We start from the raw sequence: 19,816 nt of genomic DNA, 5'->3' as shown, positions 1-19,816 counted from the left end.
CTGCACGTGGGGAATACCTTGCCGCGCGTCTCCGCCCTGCGGACCCTGGGAAATCTCAGGAAGCGAAGGAGTGTGGAAAGAGCGAAGACTAAGAGCCCCACGTACGGTGGGCCCTTCCGAGCCCCCCGTCTTGGTTGACGGCGGGAGGTGCTGTCACGCCTGCAGTGTTGCCTTGTGAACCGCACGCCCAGCCGTTACGAGTCTTTCTTACTTGTGGGGCATTAGCCCCGTCTCGGCCAGACTGGGCGTCCCGGGCTGACCGGGGTTAGTTGTTAGATCCTGCCGGCAGGCCCCGGCCATAGATTCGCACCCCAGGCCCGCCAGATTTTTTTTGGCCCAACTCCATCTGTAGGCGGGCACCTGTGGCATCAGACCTGAGTGGACCCGGGGCATGTGATGAGAACGAGACCATCACCGAGGGGGCCCTGTCTCCGGGAGAGGTTATGGGGTGGTGGGTTTCCTGCCCACTGGCAGGGTGGGGAGGTTAAGAGGAGCGAACCAGAGTCCAGTCAGCCGTCGATGGAGAAGGCAAGATACTCTCCTCCCTCAAACCTGCACAGTCGTGCCCTTCTTCCCTCTCCACTCCCATCTCCTCATCTCTTCCTCTACCACCAAACAGCCAGGAGGACTGCCTCAGGCTGAGACGGATCAGGCAGAAAGGGGGTGAGTGAGGCTCCAGCCCGGGGGAGGCTCGGAAGAGAGGTCCACAGCGGTGGGAGGCTGGGGGAGAGGGCAGTCCATCGTATTTATTGAGCGCTTACTAATAACAATTATGGATTTCTTAAGGGCTTGCTACGTGCCAGTACTGTGTGCAGAGCACTGTACTAAGCACTTGGGACAGTACAATATAACAGACACATTCCCTGCCCACGACGAGCTTATAGTCTCTCAGACTATCCCATGCCGGGCTGCTCTGGTTGGCCCCTCGCTTCCCTCTTTTCCCCAGCCTGAATCCTGCCTCCTTTCCCAAGGTGCTCCCGCACTTCCCCAGCCACTTGAGCCACTGTCCTTCCCCACTGCCCTTTTGCCCTCTGGCTCCGATGTAGCTCCCCCTTTGTCTTCCTCCTGCCGGTGCCACGGGCAAGAGGGAAGATGGGGAGGGGAGTGGAGATTGCCTTGTGGGGGTGACTGCTTCACTCCCCATTATGTGCTTGAGAGTTGGGGTTTGGAGTGGGGGGGTGCGGTGTGTTGATTGGGTCTGCCAGGGAGCTGTGGGGAAGAGGGCACTTCCAATCAATCAATAATATTTATTGAGCGCTTACTGTGTGCAGAGCACTGTACTAGGCGCTCGGGGAGTACGATACAGCAGAATTAGCAGACGTGTTCCCTGCCCATAACGAGTTGATAGCCGGCTTTTCTCCACATCCCTCCGTTTATCTACCCACCCATCCCTTCACCCTCTGAAAAAGTATAGGGAGCTGCCATCTTCCCTCTGCCCTCTCTGATTGCCCTGTTCTCACCTGGATATGGGGGTGTGTGGGGAGAAAAGGCAGAAAAACCCATTTCTTCCACTCTTGGCAGGCCCTGAGTTTCCCGGTGTCTTGGGGGATGGTGAGGACACTGAGAGACTTTTGGGTTAAGTAGACAGCCTCCCCTGTAGCCCCCTCCTTCCCTGACCTGAACCCCACTTCGATCTCCTCGGCAGGGTCCCATCCATTGCAGTGGCCCCCCGGGGCCAGAGGAGGACCTCGCACTGGTCCTGAACGGTAGGAGGCCGGAGGAGCGGTGGGGGCTGACCAGCCCGCTGTCCAGCTGGCCGGAGGAGGCCGAGTGGGAGCAGAGCCGCCTACTTCAGTCACCTTACATCCCGGTGCCGCGGCACAGGTGAGCGACCCAAGCGCTTACCGCTGGGCTTGGCGAAGCGGGGAGGAAGCAGGCGATGTTTCCATCCTGCTGCTGACCAGGGCCGGGCTTCGGGACTCGGTATCCCCCCAGCTCTCTTCTTTGGCCCCCCGAGTCTGGAGAGTTTGATTAGGGAGGGGGCTTTGCCTGTGACCTGACCCTAAGAGAGTGTGCTGGTGCATGCGTGTGATTAATGTGGATGGCTGTGTGCTTCCTGTTGGGGAAGGTGTACGTAGGGCCCAGGGTGAGGGGACTTGTCTGAGACCAGTGTGGAGAATGTATCGCTTTAGGGCGGGTCAGGGAGGGGCTCGGGAGTCACTGACCCACTTCACAGAGGGAGACACTGCGACCAGGGATGGACCCAGTGCCTGAACTCGTCTTCGTGGGTTCCGGTCCGAATCCTGGGTTCACTCAGGCATGCAGCCTGGGGCGGGGCCGGGGCGGGGATGAGGTCCGGCCCTGCGTTCAGGTCAGGCCCTGGGTTCATATCCCACTCCTGACAGCCTTTTCCTCTAAGCGCTTAGTACAGCGCTCTGCACCTAGTATGCGCTCGATTGAGTGTTTGATCTGGGGTTATAGGAAGTCTGGGGCATTTCTTATTCCTCCCTCCCCCCGGCATCCACCTCTTGATGGAGAAGAAAAGGGAAATGGTCAAGGAAATGCCAAACTGAAAAATAGCACCTGATGGGATGTGTGGGAGGTGGCTGTTTCTTGCAACCCCCCTGCCTGTGTCTGTTTGCAAGCTGCCGCGAGGCTGGGGTCTGTGAGGGGTCTCTCTGGCTGCCTTCCCTGAGCCCCATGGACAGGAGGAGAAGGAGGAGAAGGAGGCGAAGGAGCCGAGAAACACAGAGGACAGTGAAGGACATGGCCAGACCTGATCGGACCTGGGGCACGTGATCAAAATGAGGTCGGCTGCGAGGGGGTCCTCTCCCTGGGAGAGGTTACGGGGTGGTGGGTTTCTTGCCCAGGGAAGGAGATGGCCTAGAGGTCAAGGACTCCTGCTTCTATGCGTAATGTATCCTCCCGGGCATCTACTACAGTGCCCAGTAGATCCTGATGGTGAGATGGACTACGGGAACCGGCAGTTCTGGGCTGGTGTCCCAGCTGCCTCTGCATCAGAAAAGACCTTTCCCCCCACTACCACCACCGCTCCATTTTTCTCTCTTGCTCTCCTCCTCCCCTTTTAATTTTTTTCCTCATTGGGAGGCTGCAGGTGAGGTCTCACCACCTCTCAGTACCATTGAGGCTGGTCGTTCCATTTAGGCGGCAAGGGGTCGAGGTGGGGAAAGAGGGGTGATCGGGCCCTAAGCTGGACCCCAAATGTTTGACCCCCGCACACTGAGTCCACAGCAGACACCCTCAGAGCTTCCTCCACCACCCCACCATAACTCCTCAGAGAACATGAGGGGGTCTCACACAGCAGATCAAGAATGGGGAGGTGGCATTTAGTCCAGTCAGGTCTGGAACTAGTCTTAGGGGATGGAGCTGTGGTTCCTCCTTGCCCAGGGGGAATCCAAGGGAATGGGTGCCCATATAACTCCATATAATCTGCTTTTCCCAGGGACCATGCGCCTTTGCCACCCCACCCTCAGGTGGGGTATTTACTCCTGAGGACGGCCCCCTTCCTCTCCTCAAATGCTCACTCTGGGAGAGGAGAGAATTTCCTCCGAGGGCCCCGACTTAGTCAGCGCAGTAGGGGGTTCCCTGAGCCGGCCTGTGAGTTCCCCTTCGTTCTCACCACTGGCCTGAACCGTTTAGTTGTGAAGTTGTCCGGCCGGGGATGCCCTTCCCACATGGACTCCTGGGACAGCTGGTGGCACTGGACCCACTGGGGAAGCAGCATGGCGTAGTGGATAGAGCCCGGGCCTGGGAGTCAGAAGGTCATGGGTCATCCCAGCTTCGCCAGTTGTCTGCTGTGTGACCTTGGGCAAGTGACCTCACTTCTCCGTGCTTCAGTTACCTCATCTATAAAATAGGGATTGAGACTGTGAGCGTCACGTGGGAAAGGGACTGTGTCCAACCTGATTTGCTTGAATCCACTCCAGTGCTTAGTACAGTGCCTGGAACATAGTAAGCGCTTAGCACATACCACAGTTCTTAAGATGCGAGGTGATTGTCCCTGGCCCACTAGAACCGTGGAACCTGGGCACAGACAGCTTTCTTTAAAGGAGAGTTATTTGGTGTGTGTGTTGGGGGAGGTGGTCAATCAGTCAGTCGGTCGTATTTATTGAGCACTTACTGTGTGCAGAGCATTGTACTGAGCGCTTGGGAGAGTACATTACAACAATAAAGAGATACATTATTGTATCTCCCAACGAGCTTTCAGTGTAGCAGGGTGGACGCTGGACTGAGGCTTGAGCTCTTTGACCACAGCTCTTTGGCCCTATATCTGCCCTAGGGGGCTGGGTACCCTCCCACCCACCTCAATTCTTCTTTTCTTTCTCCCCCTTCCTTCTCCCTGCTGGGCCAGCATTCACCCTCTCTGTTGTTTGTCAGGTCCCTGGCCTTGCACAACTCTGGTTAATGTGTGATCACCAGGCTGCCCTCTGGGCCCCTAGGTCCTTCCCTACCCCTCCTTCCTGCCGTCTGGGCTGTGTGTTCCGTCTCCCGCTGGAGAGGCCGCTACAGCTCTGGCTCCCTGGAGGTGGGGAGGACTGGGGTGGGCTCGACCGGCTTTCTCTGTAGGAGGCTAGGGTGGGAGGGAGAGACAGTTGAGGACTGGTAGGCAAAGCCAAAGGGAAATGGGAAGAATCTGGACTAAAACTGGCTAGCTCTGGGGCAGACTGGAATCAGGACTAAATGCCACCTCTCCATTCTTAGCCTGCTGTGTCGATGCCTCCCCCGCTTCCCCTCTTCTCTGAGGAGGCATGATGGGGTGGTGGAGGGAGCTCTGAGGGTATTTGCTGGGGACTCTAACAGTGTGCAGGGGTCAAACATTTGGGGCCCAGCTTAGGGCCTGATCACCCCTCTCTACCTCCCTCAACCCCTTGCTAACTCAGCTTCTCCCCTACTCCCTTCAAAGGTGGGGGTCTGGAAGTTAGGGGTCTCTTCCTTTTCTTTTTTTTTTTTAAATTGGTATTCACTATGTGCAAGGCACTGTACTAAGGACTGGAGTAGATTTAAACTAATCAGATTGGACACAGTCCCTGCCCCACAAGGGGCTCCGAGTCTCAATCCCATTTTACTGGAGGGAAATGAGGCACAGAGAAGGGAAAAGACTTGCCCATGGTCACACAGCAGACAAGTGGCAGACCCGGGATTAGAACCCAGGTCCTCTGGCTCCTGGTCACGCGCTCTATCCATTAAGCCACACTGGTTCTCCTGTTTTGGGCTCTGGTGCTTTCTCGCCCTGGCACAGTGGAGGCCTGGGTCACATCCGGGTGGCATTTTGCTTGCCAGACTGGGGCCGAGTTTTTGAGGACGAGGTCCAAGGACCTGGGGAGGATTGGAGGGGGACAGGGATTGGGAGGGGGGACCCAGTTGGTGGGGGAAATCAGAGTTTCTCTGCCTCAGGTGACCAGATGTCACTGACCTGTTGCCCTCATCCCTCCCCTCCCCACACACACACAATTTGGTGCTTTGTCTCCATATTCACAGTTTGCCCTGGAGCTGTTGGGGAGAAACCTGTTGGTATGTTTTCCTGCGCACGTACACACACACACACATACACACACAAACTTTCTCTTCCTCTCCCTCCCCTCCTTCCCTGCGGTCAGTTGCACCGCTGCCAGGAGCCGGGGGAAGCTGGGGAGGCGGGCCCGGGTGGAAGAGAAGGAGCCTCCAGTTGGGAGAGAGGACTAGAAGCTCCTCCTCTTGGACTCCTCCCGGTCACCTCCCCTTCTGGCGGGAGAGGGGAGTAACTTGTCTTCTGGTGATTTGTGGTCCTGCAGCTGGGGGAGTGAAGCTAGCTCACAGGCAGCCAGTGTGTCCGTGCTGCTGGACCGGGGAGGATAGGGCTTAGGGGGAAGGAGGGGGGGAGGTGTGCATGTGTCAGGCGTGTGTGTGTGTGTCAGTGTATCATGCCCGCCTACATGGTTGCACAGGAGGAAATCCTAGATTCAGGCAGCCCCAAGACCCTTCTGTAACATTTCTGCCGACATCTCTCCCTTCTCTGTTTCGCTTGCTGCTCACTCGGCCAGGGGCCTGGCCATCTCAGAAGACCTTCCCCCTTCCCCTCCCCCTCACCCCAGTGCACTGACCGCCTCCTCTGTGCTGGAACCTCCTCAGGTCTCTACCTGAGAAGGGGAGCCGAGAGGGAGGAAGTAGAGAAGCCAGCCACCGTGTGAGAGCAGCAGAGGGAGAGGAGCGGAGCGTGGCCCCGGAGTTCTGGTTCTGGGCACGGTGGGGAGGGAAGCAGGGGGTTGGGCGGAGTCGGCATTAAGGGTGTTGGGAAGGGCCTGGATTGGAAGGGCAGGAGGGAGGAGGAGGAGGTCCATACTTCTGGGGTAGAGAGGAAAAAAGAGAGGATGATGGGGATGATGGGAAGAGACACCCCCCCGCCCAACGTGGGCACAGAGACTTAGTGGGGAGATGACGCCTCTGCCCCCAGAGATGGCGCCTGACCTATCTTAATTCACCCCCCAGCTTCCCCAGGCTGGGAGCCAGCCACTCCGCCCCAAGCTTGGGCATCCTGCCCAGCTTGGCCAATGACCCAGATAAAATGGGCAGCGTTTGCCCCTCCCCACCCCTGGTCTTAGCCCTATGGAATGGGGAGCTGCAGGGGGGAGGGACCATGGGGGCACATGCCCCCCCCCCCCACCTGGCTCCAGTGCCTGGATGGGGGTGGGCTTTTGGGGAGACACGTGGGCTCCTTAAAGGCAACTCGTCCCTCCTGAGGAGCTGGGACACCAGGGTCCCCGAGAGGTGTGTGGGAATGCACACCTGTGTCCTTGGTCAGGCAGCTGGCCAGATTTTTGCTGCTCCCCTTCTCCTGTGGCTCAAGCCGTGTCACAGATATGGGCTTCCTCCCCCAACACTCCCTCTTCTCTCTGGCAGGCACCCCATTCCCGGAAAGGCTGGGCTGGACGAAGTCATGGCAGCTGCAGTGCTCACCAGCCTGTCCACCAGTCCCCTGGTGCTGGGCCCCCCCACGGTCCCCTTCGGCACAGGTAAGGGTGAGCGGGGTTTGGGGAGTGGTGGAAAGGGCTCATCTCTGGGTGCTTGGGGCAGTCTCGGGGAGGCTGGGGGGGGGCGTCTCGGGGAGGCTGGGGAGGGAAGCAGGGTGATAAGGAGCTGCCTGAGGATACCACTCTGCTGTGATCAGCCAATCAGTTGTATTTACTGTAGGCAGATCACTGTATTAAACGCTTGGGAGAGTACAGTCTAATGTGGAGAGTGGGTCATGTGAGGTCTGTGGGATGGCCCTAGCTATGGGGGCTTCAGACTGGACCTGTCTCCCTTCCCGATAAGAAGGGGTGATAGAACTGTCACCACTGTGCCCAAGTTGTTGGCTTGAGAATTACAGATTCACGTTTTTTTACTTTGGCACATTCCTTTAATGTCAAAATATGGAGAAGTAACCCCAGCTCCCCACTCTCCTGGGCTTCCAACTCTCTCCCTCACCCCACATCACACCTCCCCCAACCCCCGCTGCCTGGAAAATATGGCTGGCCTCTCCAGGGCTCATTCTGTGATCCTCCTCAGAGCCCTGCTGTGAGCCCTGGAAGGAGGGCCCAGTGGTGTCCAGCAGCTACGGCAGCAGCAACAATAGCGGTGACTGGGGCTGGGACCCTCCAAGCGACCAGTCCTCCCCGTCCACCCCGTCCCCCCCGCTGCCCCCTGAGGCTGGCCGCAGCCTCCTGTCTTGTGCTGAGGAGACCGAAGCTGCCCACTTCCTGTTCGGGGACCCCATTCCTAGGAAAAGGAAGGTGAGCGACCATTCCGCGTGGAGGGGGTCGAGAGCCTCCACCCCTGCAGCTTGGACGTGGGGCCTAGAAGCCCAGGGGTGCGCACAGGATGGTGGGGAGCCCCCTGAGGGTACGGACGGGCCATGCGGGGAGTGGGCTGGTCAGGATCTGGAAACCTGCCCCCGGCCCCAGGAGAGGGTGGTGGCGCTACTAGATTTGACCATTCTCCTGCTGCCTTGCCAGGCAGACTCTGAGGCCGAGGCCTCCCCGCCCCGAGGGTGCTGAGGGACAGGAGTGGGGTCTTGGGCTAATGGCTGTTCTCTGTCCTCCAGAATTCGGTGAAGGTCATGTTCAAGTGCCTGTGGAAGAACTGCGGGAAGGTGCTGAGCACATCTTCGGGAATCCAGAAGCACATTCGCACGATGCACCTGGGGTAGGGGCCGGGGCCAGGGGTGCGGCTAACAGAACCGGGGAGAAGGGGGCTGGACTTGGTGATTTTTGTCCCAAGCAGTCGATCTCCAGTGGATCTGGCACCCTACTTTAGTCCGGGTCCTATACCGGTTGTCGGCGGGCCGGGGGGGACCAGAAGACCAGCCGTGCGTGGTCTCTGACATCCTCCTAGGGTAGTGTGGAAGATGGGACAGACACAAGCACACAAGCAGAGCAGTAGAGGCAAAGACCAGGGGCTGGACATGTAAGGCACAGAAAAGAATACAGTATTGTGTCCTTAGTGTTCAGGCTCACTATTGCCTTCGCTCCAGTTTAGAGGCACTTGATGGTGGGGGCTTGAATGGGGAAGTGGGCTCAGCATTTGGAGGAGAGGGATGAGGTTGGAGAATGGGAGGAAGGAAGGACAGGCTGAGGGGGGAATGGGATGAGGAGAGGGTTCTCCTTGCTCCCTCCTCCTCCTCTTCCTCCTCTCCCCTATAGGAAGGGGGGGGGGGTCCCTATCTTCTCCCCCGCATTGCGGGGTGGCGGTTGAGGGTGGGGGGACCTGCTGACTCCTGACCACTCCCACCCTCCCCCTCCTGCCAGCCGCCGTGCCGAGCCGGAGCAGAGCGACGGAGAGGAGGACTTCTACTACACAGAGCTGGACATCAACATGGACTCGCTGACTGACGGCCTGTCCAGCCTGACCCCGATGTCGCCCACCTCCTCAGCACCCCCGGTCTTTCCTGGCCGGGAGCTGCCTGCCCCGCTCCAGCCAGAGGCCTTGCCCGTGTCCCCTCTCAGTCCCTTGGCCCCAACCTCTCTCTGCCACATCCACACTGACCACGCCTACCAGGTGAGCCCCCCAGGTGGAGCGGGCAATGGGGTGGGGGGGTTGTCCAGGTGCCCCCGGGCCCAGGTGACTGTGCTGCTGCCTCCAAGGGGATCCCCGGTTCGGTGGCTGTTCCAACCCCCTGTTCCTAGCCAGGGCTGACCTGGGGGCAACCTGGGGGAGGGTCCCTGCTCACCCTTTCCTGTGGTTTCTAGGCTGTGGCTCCGGTGGGGCTCCCGGTGGCCACTGCCCCGCCTGGTGGGATGGCCCTCAGCATCTGGCAGCCCTCCCCACCCCCCGGGCTTTTTAACGAGTCCGCGGTGAGTACCCAGGCTGCGTGCCCTCCCCTCTGCCCCCGGGTCCCCGACCTCTAGCCATACCCCAGTCCCGGGGGAGGAGGAGAACCCCCAGATGGGGGGGGGCGTGTTGAAAGGCACCCGGGGGCAGCAGAGTGAGGTGGCTGCTCAGGGGCAGGGCTTGGGCCCCGGGCTGGGCTCCGGCTGGCACTGATGGTTCACGGGAGCGTGGGGGCGTCTGCAATCGCTTTCAGAGGGACTAACCTGACCTGACTGCCGCCCTCGTCTCTCCCCAGGGCTGCCTGGCTCCGGTGCGCCCCATAGGCCTAGGGGACAAGCGGTTGCTGATCCCCCACCCGTCGATCATTAAGTCTCCAGCTCCTGCTGCCACTTCTGGCCCAAGGCCAGCCATGGGATCCAGGTGAAATGGAGCACCCATCTCTGGGTGATGGGGATGGTGGTCGAGTGTGAGGCGCCGAGGGTGGGGGCAGACAGGCGGGGGGTCCATTTTCTCAGTTGGCTGGGCATAGTCTGCTTGGGGTCTTGGGAATTCTCTTCAGGCTCCCTGTCCATCAGTGGTATCTATTGAGCGCTTACAGAGAAGGCAGCAAGGCCTAGTGGATAGAGCACAGGCCTGGGAATCAGAAGGACCTGGCAAGTGGGCTCTGTCACTTGCCTGCTGTGTGACTGCTTGGGGCAAGTCATCTCACTTCTCGATCCTCAGTTCCCTCATCTGTAAGATATGTCCACCCTGATTTGCTTGTATCTACCCTAGTGCTTAGTACAGTGCCTGGCACATAGTAAGCACTTAAATACCATGATAATATTATTATTATTACTACTACTGTGTGCAGAGCACTATACTGAGTGCTTGGGAGAGTGCACTAGAACAGAGTTGGAAGACACATTCCCTGCCCACAAGGAGCTTACAGTCTAGAAAGAAAGAACCAAGCCTTCCCTAGCCCTCCCTCTTCTCTGCTAGCACCGCGCCTGCAGCTCCTGTGGTTGTCTCAGATTACCCCTCGCAAGGCTCTTTGGCATCGCAGTCGTGTAAATGAAAAAAGCCCAGTAACGTCCACAGCCCCTGCGCTCTCCGGGGTGAGCGGGTCCGGCCTGGTGAGACCTTCGGCGGGACTCCGCGTGGCCTCACCGAACTCCCCGTTTCTCTCGCAGGAAGCCCCGGGGAGAGGCCAAGAAATGCCGGAAGGTGTACGGGATGGAGAACCGGGACATGTGGTGCACGGCCTGCCGCTGGAAGAAGGCTTGCCAGAGGTTCCTTGACTGAGGCCTGGCCCGCAGCAGCTCCGCGGCCCCTCGGCCAATCCTCCGGGCTGCGGCGGGCCCAGCGGCAGCTTCCCGTGCCCTTCTTGCACAGTTTGCACTGCAGGTGCCTTGAAGCCCCTCCGCTCCTTCCTCCCTCCTTCCCTCTCTCCCCCCGCCCCCCTCTGCTGCCGCTGCCCGCCGCCACCTCAGACTGACAGGGACCACCAGGTTCTGGGCCTCTCTGTCCCTCCTCCTTTGAGCCCCTTCCCAAGGGGCCAGGAAGTCTCTACAGGAAGCCCCTGACTAGTGAGGTGAGGGGGTTGAGGGCATTGGTGCTGATGCCATTTCCTCTCAGGCCTGGCCCCCACCCCCGACCCCACGTTCCTTGGGGCTTTTTAAATCGAGAAAAAATAAGCTATTTTCCCCCTCCGCCACTCCCAGGTGGGGTGCCCTTCCGGGAGGATGGGAAGCAGGGCCCGGGCTGAGGGGCCGAGCGGCCCAAACCCATTCCCGTGGTCACCAGAGCCATGGCCCTTCTGGCTGGGAACGGGGAGGGGAAGAGAATTCGGAAAGGGGCGCGAGGGGCCGGGGCCCGCCTAGGCTCTGGGCCCTCTCTCAGAAAGGCTTTACGAGCTGCGGGCTAGGAGTGGGCTGGCCCGGCCGGAGCCAGGCCCGGCCGGAGCGTTGAACCTGGGGGCCGGAGCCGGGGTTTGTGCCAGACCAGCAGAGCCAGTTGTCAAGGGAGAACTCGAGGAAGTGCCTGTGAGGAAAACCAGCCATTTGCACTAAAGCCAAACTGCACAGAGAGTGCGTCCCCCCTCCCCTCCACCCCAGCCCGCCTGTCCCCTGTCATTGGAGTAAACAAGTGTTGTATTGACCCGGCCCTGGCCTCCTTGAGGCCCCCTTCTCCCCGCCCCCCCCCCCCCCCCGGCCCAACGTCAAGGCTGACTGTGGCAGCTGCTGCCTGCCTCCCCCCCCCCCCCCCCCCCAACTCTGCCGCCCCCACCCCAGCCCCATTCCAATTTGCTCAGCCGGGGGAAATGTGTGTGTGGGGAGGTGTCTAAATGGTCCCAGCTCCATGACAATCCTGCCTCCAGACTGGGCAGTGTGTTTGTATGTGAATGTGTGTGCGCGCCTCAGCGTGTCACTTGTTTGTGAGCCCCAGGGGTCCTCCCTTTCTCCCGCCCCCACCCTCTCAGATGTGGGTGTGAATGTCTGTTTTTGTAAAAGTCACATTTTGTACAACAAATGTTTGGATTTTTCCTTTTTGGTTTTGTTATAGCCATCTCTTGACTTTTAAAAAGCAAAAAGAAGACAAAGTCTTGGGTGGGGGGGTGAGGGGGGCGGGCTCTTTGAAGGAGCCAGAGCAGAGGGACACAGAGTTTTTGACGTCCTGCACGGGGGGCAGGTTTTTAAACTTTATTTTAAAACCAGGGAGGGGTGGAGAGCGGAGTACGGAAGCTAGAGCATTCCCCACCTCCCCTGGCCCCAAATGTGACCAGTAGGATTCTCTGGCCTTGGGGAAGGGAAGGGGAAGGCCAGGGATGGGAGAGCAGCAGTCTGGCTGCAGATGCCCAGGTCGACCTCACCTTCCGGGGGTGGGATTTGGACCGGGTGGGGCAGAGGGACATGAGGAAGGCCGGGGGTGTGTGGGTGTGTATGTGTGTGTGCAGCCTATGCCCTCTGCCCGTCCAAAAACGGTAAGTCTGTAGACCTGCTGAGAGCAGCAGGGACTGAATGTAATTTGCGTGAGGCTCCTAGGGCCTCCCCTTCTCCTCTCAACTCCCCTTGGTACGGTGAGGGGGCTGAAGGTGCCTGCTGGTGCCATCCGCTATGTGGCAAGGGACTTTTGTGGGTGTCCGTGCACCGGGGTGGAGGGTGGGGAGCACTGATGTCCCCCCTCCCCCATATCTAAGGGCTCCAGCTGTGCCCCTACCCCCTCCTCTCTCTCCCTTCCAGCCCAGGAGCCTCTGGTGCCGGATGCCCAGTCTGGGCATGAGGCCAGGAGGAGTGGCCATCCTCCTCCTCCTCCTCCGTGGCGGCGGCTTGGCCCTGGGGCCCAAGCTGGCTGGCGGCCTGGCCCTGGCAGCAGCCGCCCCCTCTCCCTCCCCTCCCTCTCTCTCAGCAGATACGACGGAGTGGGGAGGGAGGGAAGGTGGCGTGGTGAGTCGGACTCCTGAGTCCACACAGCTTGCGTTCTCTTCTCCCTTTCATTCGCTTTGCTGCAGGTTGGGGGTGATGGAAGAGGGCTGTCTGAACCTTTTTCACGAGGGAGAGCATAGGTGCTGGACTGCCATGTTTTTGTGTGTGTTGCGGGGAGGCAGGGAGAGAGAAGGGAAGTGGAGGCATCTCTAATGCACTTTGAAGGGCCAGAGCAGCCTTGTGCTCTGTTTCAGCTTCTGGGGGGAGGGGATGGGGACAGGGAGTCCTCCAGGATTGCTGCACTACATGGGGACAGGGTTTGCAGGCTGAGAATGAAGGGGAAACATACAGGGACAGAGGGCACGGTGGAGAGCAGAGGCCTGGATGGAGAAGCCTTTAGACTCTACCCTTTCCTCTCCTTCCCTCTCCTCCCCCCCGACCCTAACCTGAGTGATTGACCGTATTTTTGCCTGGGAGACCCCCTTCCCTGGCCTCCGGTGCAGCCCCCACCTCCGTTCTGCTTTCTGCTGAGACATTCCAGAGCTCTTTTCTCACTCCGGATCTTTCTAAGCCTTATTCTTTTAAGCTGAAAACTTGGGAGTTTATGTTCTATTTTAAAGCAAAGCAGATCGCTCTGTGTCTCTCTGGCTCGAGTTCTTTTCCTTTGGCCCGCGGGTTGGGGTTTGGGTTGCCTTGATAAGGAGGAGAGTGTGTCATGGTGGCTGGGGTAGGGGTGGGGAGTGAGGGAGATGTGGGAGGGAGTGGACTGGGGGAGGAGGAGGAGGGAGAGAGGGCCCCCCCAGCGAGGCTGGGGTAGTCTCCGTGCTGACACTATTTGTACCATGTACGCAATGCTCAGGTCTCTCGCTCCTGCAATGTGCCAATGGCAGAAAGGTTTATTCTGCGAGAGGAGAAATAAAGATTTGTTTGTTTTTTTTCAGAGGTATCCTGGCCTCGTGTGTGGGTAGAGGGAATGAGTTGGGTGAGAGTGGAAGGGTGAGGCTGCCCCTTGTGACCGCACCGGGACAAGGGTCAGAGCTGGATATTTGGCAGTCTCCCCTGTTTGGAGGAGTGCAGCTCCTAAACTGCAGCAGGACTGAAAAAAATGGGCCCACTTGGAGGGATGGATGCTGGAGGTGGGCATCTCTGCCAGTCTGCTTCCGTATGGGCTTGGAGGGAGTTGGTCAGCCACGATTCTCTATGCCTACCTCAGTTTATCCAGCTCTCTAGTGGGCGGAAGGGCCTTGTCTCTGAGCAGGAGGAGAGGGGTTTTGTCTCAGAGAGCCACCAGCTTAGTGGATTTCTGCTGCCACGGGAGGAAACAGAAGCAGGAGGAAGGGAAGATACACAACAGAAAGAACTTACCAACCGGAGATGGTGGGAACCTCTGGCCCTGGAGAGATCTCAGCTCAGGAAAGGCTCCTGGTTTGGGTGGGTGGGTGGGTGGGAGAACCTCCCCTGGAGTTAGGAGCCGAGAAGAATGAGTCCCCTCCCTCCCCTGAGCCGTTGCGGTGAGAACTCACTCTCTTCAGCCGGCCCAAGGCTCCTTCCGAGTGGGGTAAGGGGAGAGGAAGAGGAGAAGGAGGAAAAGTCTGGACGCTGAGGTCTTTAATAGCCTGGGCGGCGGATGACGTCACCAGGCTCCCCCCCTTGGCAGGGAATAGCGGCCCGCGGGCTCCCCCTGCTGGTCAGAAGGCCGCACTGAAGGGTGCGGTGCGGCCGCCGGAGCGGGAAAAGACGGGGCGGCGCAGCGCCCCCTAGGGGGAGAAGGGGCCTAGTGGCCGAGGGCCCTGCACCGGCGGTGGCAAGAGGAAAGGGAAGAGGCCTTTGGGATCCGTATTGGAAAAAATGTTATTTGTTAAGCGCTTACCATGTGCAGAGCGCTGGGATAGATACAGGGTAATCAGGTTGTCCCACGTGGGGCTCACAGTCATAATCCCCATTTTACAGATGAGGTAACTGAGGCACAGTGAAGTGACTTGCCCACATTCACACAGCTGACAAGTGGCAGAGCCGGAAAATGTAGGCAGACCCTCCCATCGCCTCTAACTTTGAACTCGTCCAAACCGGATTCAGCTCTCTCTGTTTCCCAGGCCAGCCGGACTCTGGAGACCTCACGGAGTGGCCACACAGCCCCTCCCGTCCCTCACCGTGGCCCCATCGCTCTCTGTTATTTGCTGTCCTGCAGCCTTCAAGTGGATGTCACAGGAAGAGGCCCCTGCTTCCCTCTTTCCTTCCCTCCCTTTCCTCTCTCCCTCAGGGACTCCAGCCGCCCTGACCGGGCAAGGGATTTGGAATCCAGGGCGAGGCAGAGGTGGGTGGACAGGCCAGGAACAGAAAGATTAAGATTGCAAAGAAAATGGGCACTGCCCTGGGTTTCCTTCTGCTCCCAAACTCACTTCCCGAGCCTGATCTCTCCTGTCCAACCTGGGGATCCTGCCCCGGCTACACCGCAGCCCCTAGGCTGTTCAGTGCTTTCTGAGGCAAACCCGCAACAGAGAAATGGACCATTGACCCTTCCAGAGTGCAGCAATCAAGTTGACTGGGGGGCTTTCCAGGAGCAGGAGGCCTGTGGGTGGAGGTGGAATCTGCACCTTTCTGTTACCTCTCCAGGGACCCAGGCTGCTTGAAGGCACACGGAGGTGTAGGGTGCTACTCAGCCAGATGGGAGACTAGGACGTGGGTGGAGTCAGAAGACGTGGGTTCTAATCCTGACTCCGCCACTTGTCTGCTGCATGACCCTGGGTAAGCCACTTAATTTCTCTGTGCCTGTTACCTCATCTGGAAAATGGGGATTAAGACTGTGAGCCCCAAGTGGGACAACTCGATTACCTTGTATCTACCCCAGCACTTAGATCAGTGTGTGGCACAAAGTAAGCACTTAAATACCATAATAATAATAACTATTATTATTATGGGGAAGGAGCCTAGCTGGGTCCCCTGAAGTGGCCCAGGTTCATTCATTCAATCGTCTTTGAGTGCTTACTGTGTGCAGAGCACTGTGCTAAATGCTTGGGAGAGTACACTACAATGACTGACATTACCTGCCCACACTGAGCTTACAGGCTAGAGGGAGGTATGGGGTAAAGAAGGAGGGTAGCACAGTCAGGGATTAAAGGAAAAGGATCGGGAAGCCTGGCACCCACAGGTAGGAAGTTTGGCAGCTTCCTTTCTGGGCTGAAGATGCCCCCTCCGCCCTCCACCACTGCCCCCAACTGGCACCCACCCACCTAAGAGGAAACTAGATTTAGGTTGGTGATTTGCCAATGCAGGCATTGCCCTATTCTAGTACTTCTCCACGCCCCATTCTGCTCTCAACCTGCTGTTTGTGCCTCAACCATGGGGAAAACCTCCCCTCAACCTCTGCGGGACATGGATGTGAAGCTTCTGATTTGGGACAAATGGCATTTTTTTTTTATGGTATTTTTTCAGCACTTACCTTGTGGCCGGCACTGTACTAAGCACTGGGGTGAATACAAGGTAATTGAGTTGGACACAGTCCCTGTCCTACATTGAGTTCACAATCTTAATCCCCATTTTACAGATGAGGGGATTTAAGCACAAAGAAGGGAAGTGACTTGCCCAAGGTCGCAAAGCAGACAAGTCGCCGAGCCGGTATTAGAACTGAAGTCCTTCAGACTCCCAGGCCTGTACTCCATCTTCTAGGACATGCTGTTTTTGAGTTCTCTCCAAAGGCAGAAGCTGGGCCCAGCTGATCCACATTCATGCTCCAGGGAATGGAGAAGCAGGGAACTAGGAGCCAAGGCCCAAATCATTTCCGTGGCAGGGGGAGCTGGAGCCCTGAGGGAGAGACCTGGCAGGGGAGAGAATGGAGTGTGGGGGACAGGACACAGTGGGGGAAGGGGAGGCGGGAGAGGAGACGGTCAGGGTGGGGACAGGACACAGGAGGGGATATCTGGTGGCCAGGTGTGTTCCTTCTTTCCCGTGGGTCATGAAGATGGAAACGAGTCCAACTCTGAAGATAATTGAGACGGTTTGCTTTTCCAGAATGCATTAATAGGTTGTGGCAAATGCCCAATTAAATTCAGTCTGCTCAGGCCCACCTGTCTACCATTTCCCCACCTCCGACAGTTTAGTGGGAGGGGACAGCATAATCCCACCTGGATTTCAAGGAGGAATCTGTACAGCCCTTAATTGCCATGGCAGAAAAGGACCATGAGCCTCAGTTGCTCACATGGCTCCTAGAGGGAGCTCAGAGACGTCTGGCTCAACAAGTATAAACCACCCTAACAAGCTCCTTTTCTTCCTTAGCACCCCTTTCCCTCTCCTCCCCTCCCTTCAGGAGAGCCAGAGAGTGTCAAGGGAGAACATGAGTATCTGATGCCTTGATCAAATGAGACTAGGCAACAGTAGGGACTCAAATGCAGCTGCTCAACTCTCAGGGCCAAAGGGGGATTGATTCCTCAGGGAGAAATAGTAGAAGTGGCCTGTAAGGGTCTCACAAGGATGGAGAGGCCAAGGATATAAATCATCCATCCAAGGCAATCCCACCCATTGATCTTCAAGCTTGGGCTCCTCTCCCTAGGCTGAAGGCAAAGGTCGTTCTTAAATAGTCACAGTTCTTTCTTTCATTCCAGAATGCCCCAACACCCCTACCCAAGACCACTTGTGGGGGCTCAGGGAGTAGAGTTAGGCTAGCTGAGCCTGACTTCTCAGCAAGGTTAAGATGACAATCAACCAATGGTATTTACTGAGAGCTTACTGTGTGCAGAGCACTGTATTAAGCCCTTGGGAGAGTAAAATACAACAGAGTTGGTAAACACTTTCCCTATCCACAACAACTTACAGTCTAGAGGGCAGGCAGACAAGGTGACAGGTTGGTTTCAGTGCATCTACAACCAGCCAATTCAATCATGGGAACCGAGTCAGCCAAAGGAGCAGATGGACAGTATTGTCTCGTGTAAAGACCACTGGCCTGCGTGTCAGAAAGACCTGGGTTCTAATCCTAGCTCTGTCCCTTGTCTGCTGTGACCTTGGGCTAGTTACTTCTCTCATCTCAGTTACCTCCTCTGTAAAATGGGGATTAAGACTGTGAGCACTAGGTGGAAAATAGACTGTGTCCCACCTAATTACCTTGTATCTACTCTAGCACCTAGTATAGTGTCTGGCACTTGGTAAACACTGAACAAATACCATTAAAAAAAAGAACCCACCACTGGATTCTCCACTGGGGAAATGGAGCAAACCTTACGGCAACTTTAGGACCTGCAGATCCAAAGCAGACAAGACCTAGTGATTAAGAGGGCAGCTGAGAGCACTTGGAGGCTATTTTCAGCTGTAAGTCATCCTCACTGAGCAGGGAAACTTTACTTCTTGGAGCCAAGATGTTCCTGGAATTTGAACATTTCTGAAAAAGCCTAGAATCTCATGGGATCGAGGGAAAGGAGAACACCATCAGACCTTCCTTTCTCAAGAGCGGTGCAGTTCTCATCTGGCTGCAAATCCGGAATTCAAGTTCTTTCATGGGTCAATGCGAGATAGAGGCCATTAGCAACGACCAGTCACCCGGATGCTGGGAAAGGCACCAACGGAATTAGAAAACTCTCCCTGGCACTTAAAAAAACCCTCAGAAGGCCCCACAAGCTGATGGGATTGTCATAACAACATAAAAAGGACGTCCCAAGTGGAAATGCCAAATACTAGCATCAGACCATCAGCAGAGTCCCTTAGGAAGCCACCCTGTCCAATTCCCTGCTTAACTTTCCCTAAAGCCAGACAGAAATCTCTCCTTTTCTTAAAGATATCCAGAGAAGCAGATCCCACATCGCTTGTTACCAGAAGCGATGAGAGGGCAGCAAGTAGGGCATATGCTAAAACAAGGGTGCCCAATATGCAGCTTTTGGGCCTAACACAACCCCACTTGGCTGTAAAGTTCAGCCCATCTGAGAGTTTTAACTGGGATTATCCCTAGCTGGTTGGCACCCATGAACTATGTAGGCCAGCAGGGCCTAGTTAGGATTGAAATGAGCCCTTCCTGAATCTACCCCACAGTCCTGGAGAACAGTTCCATTCCCTTGACTTGATCAAAATTGACCAGCAGTTAGCACCCAGCTTGGAACTCTAAACTGTACGCTCATTGTGGGCAGAGAAAATACCTGTTTATTGTTATATTGTCCTCTCCCAAGCACTTAGTATAGTGCTCTGCACACAGTAAGCGCTCAATAAATACATTTGAGTGAATGCATAAACTGGTCCACTTTTGTACTAATGAAATTGATGGTACATTTTTTAAAAGTTTCTTCTCACTGCTAAAAATCCTTGTTTTTAAATATTTGACGGGATAAATACTTCACCACTGTTAACAATAAAATATGATTGCGGCCCACCCCCAAAAGTGGATTTCTGGTCATGTGGCCCACTCTTGAAAAAAAACTTGGACCACCTCTGTGTTTAGCGGCACCAGGGTCGGAGGCAGGGGATGGAAGGGGTAGGAGTCTAGGACAGCATCCTTGATCTGGTGGCGGGAGGGCTGTTATCAGCTGGTTTTGGCCTTCTCTCCCTATGTCGGGTCTAAGCCTTCCCCTGTCCAGCATGTTAAAAAAAAAAAGCACCAACGGAAAGGCCTAGGCAGAGGCAGGAACACAAAACACTATAACAGCATCTCTCCTACACCTTTCCCTCTTCTCCACTGCCAAGCATGTGTCAGGGCCTCTACAGTTCTCCAGAGGCCTGCAGGGACGGGGAGGCGATATGATTCAGGCTATAGAGAAGATACCGAAACACCTAGGCTTGGCCTTGAGTTCCTGCATTTAACCTGTTTAGGAAGTAAGTTTTTCCTTATGTTGAACTTGCATTCCTTTGGCTGCAGCTTAAATCTATTTCCTCTTGTTCTGTCCACAGAGGGGACAACAGCCGGGCACCATCCTCTGCTTAATAACCCTCTGGAGACCTACCGAATTAGTATCGGGCACCGAGATAACACAAGTCCCAATTTGGTGGTGATGTAAAATAAACCGAGACAATGTTTTTAGCAGCAATTTCCCGATTTATTGAAACTGATCGATTTTGCAAGTATGTCTAAGCTAATCCCGTCACATAAAGTAAAGAGAATCAATAGGCAAACCCTCGGCATGCCTACGCAGACAAGAAACCGTGAGATCAACTAGAAAATAAGGTAATATTTACCTGTACTACATTTACAGAAA

The 19,816-nt window shown here is 56.5% G+C and overlaps 1 protein-coding gene across 3 annotated transcripts; it reads left to right on the top strand.

Moving 5' to 3' along the window:
* Positions 1-1,642: 1,642 nt before the first annotated feature.
* SLC2A4RG (SLC2A4 regulator) lies at positions 1,643-19,641 on the top strand. 3 transcript variants are annotated; one of them, XR_003761486.1, is made up of 9 exons: positions 1,742-1,824; positions 6,838-6,950; positions 7,486-7,709; positions 8,021-8,121; positions 8,724-8,973; positions 9,165-9,269; positions 9,542-9,666; positions 10,419-10,632; positions 19,512-19,641. XR_003761486.1 is itself a non-coding variant. In XM_029070439.2 (8 exons), the coding sequence occupies exons 2-8, from the start codon at positions 6,875-6,877 to the stop codon at positions 10,528-10,530; spliced, it is 993 nt and encodes a 330-aa protein (XP_028926272.1). In that variant the 5' UTR covers positions 1,643-1,824; positions 6,838-6,874; the 3' UTR covers positions 10,531-11,447. The 3 variants fall into 3 exon arrangements, 2 of the variants coding, with proteins under 2 accessions (XP_028926272.1, XP_028926271.1); XM_029070439.2 differs by lacking the exon at positions 19,512-19,641 and having other exon boundaries at positions 1,643-1,824; positions 10,419-11,447; XM_029070438.2 differs by lacking the exons at positions 9,165-9,269; positions 19,512-19,641 and having other exon boundaries at positions 10,419-11,447.
* Positions 19,642-19,816: the final 175 nt, after the last annotated feature.

The sequence above is a fragment of the Ornithorhynchus anatinus genome, chromosome 8, assembly GCF_004115215.2.
Source record: "Ornithorhynchus anatinus isolate Pmale09 chromosome 8, mOrnAna1.pri.v4, whole genome shotgun sequence".
Taxonomy (NCBI): Eukaryota; Metazoa; Chordata; class Mammalia; order Monotremata; family Ornithorhynchidae; genus Ornithorhynchus; species Ornithorhynchus anatinus.
This window is presented reverse-complemented; position numbering and strand designations above follow the sequence as displayed.

Coding starts and splice junctions, on each gene's coding strand:
- SLC2A4RG (XM_029070439.2), top strand. CDS start 6,875: ATGGCAGCTGCAGTGCTCACCAGCCTGTCCACCAGTCCCCTGGTGCTG. Junction 7,710..8,020: donor CCATTCCTAGGAAAAGGAAG/GTGAGCGACCAT, acceptor TCTGTCCTCCAG/AATTCGGTGAAGGTCATGTT. Junction 8,122..8,723: donor ATTCGCACGATGCACCTGGG/GTAGGGGCCGGG, acceptor CCCTCCTGCCAG/CCGCCGTGCCGAGCCGGAGC.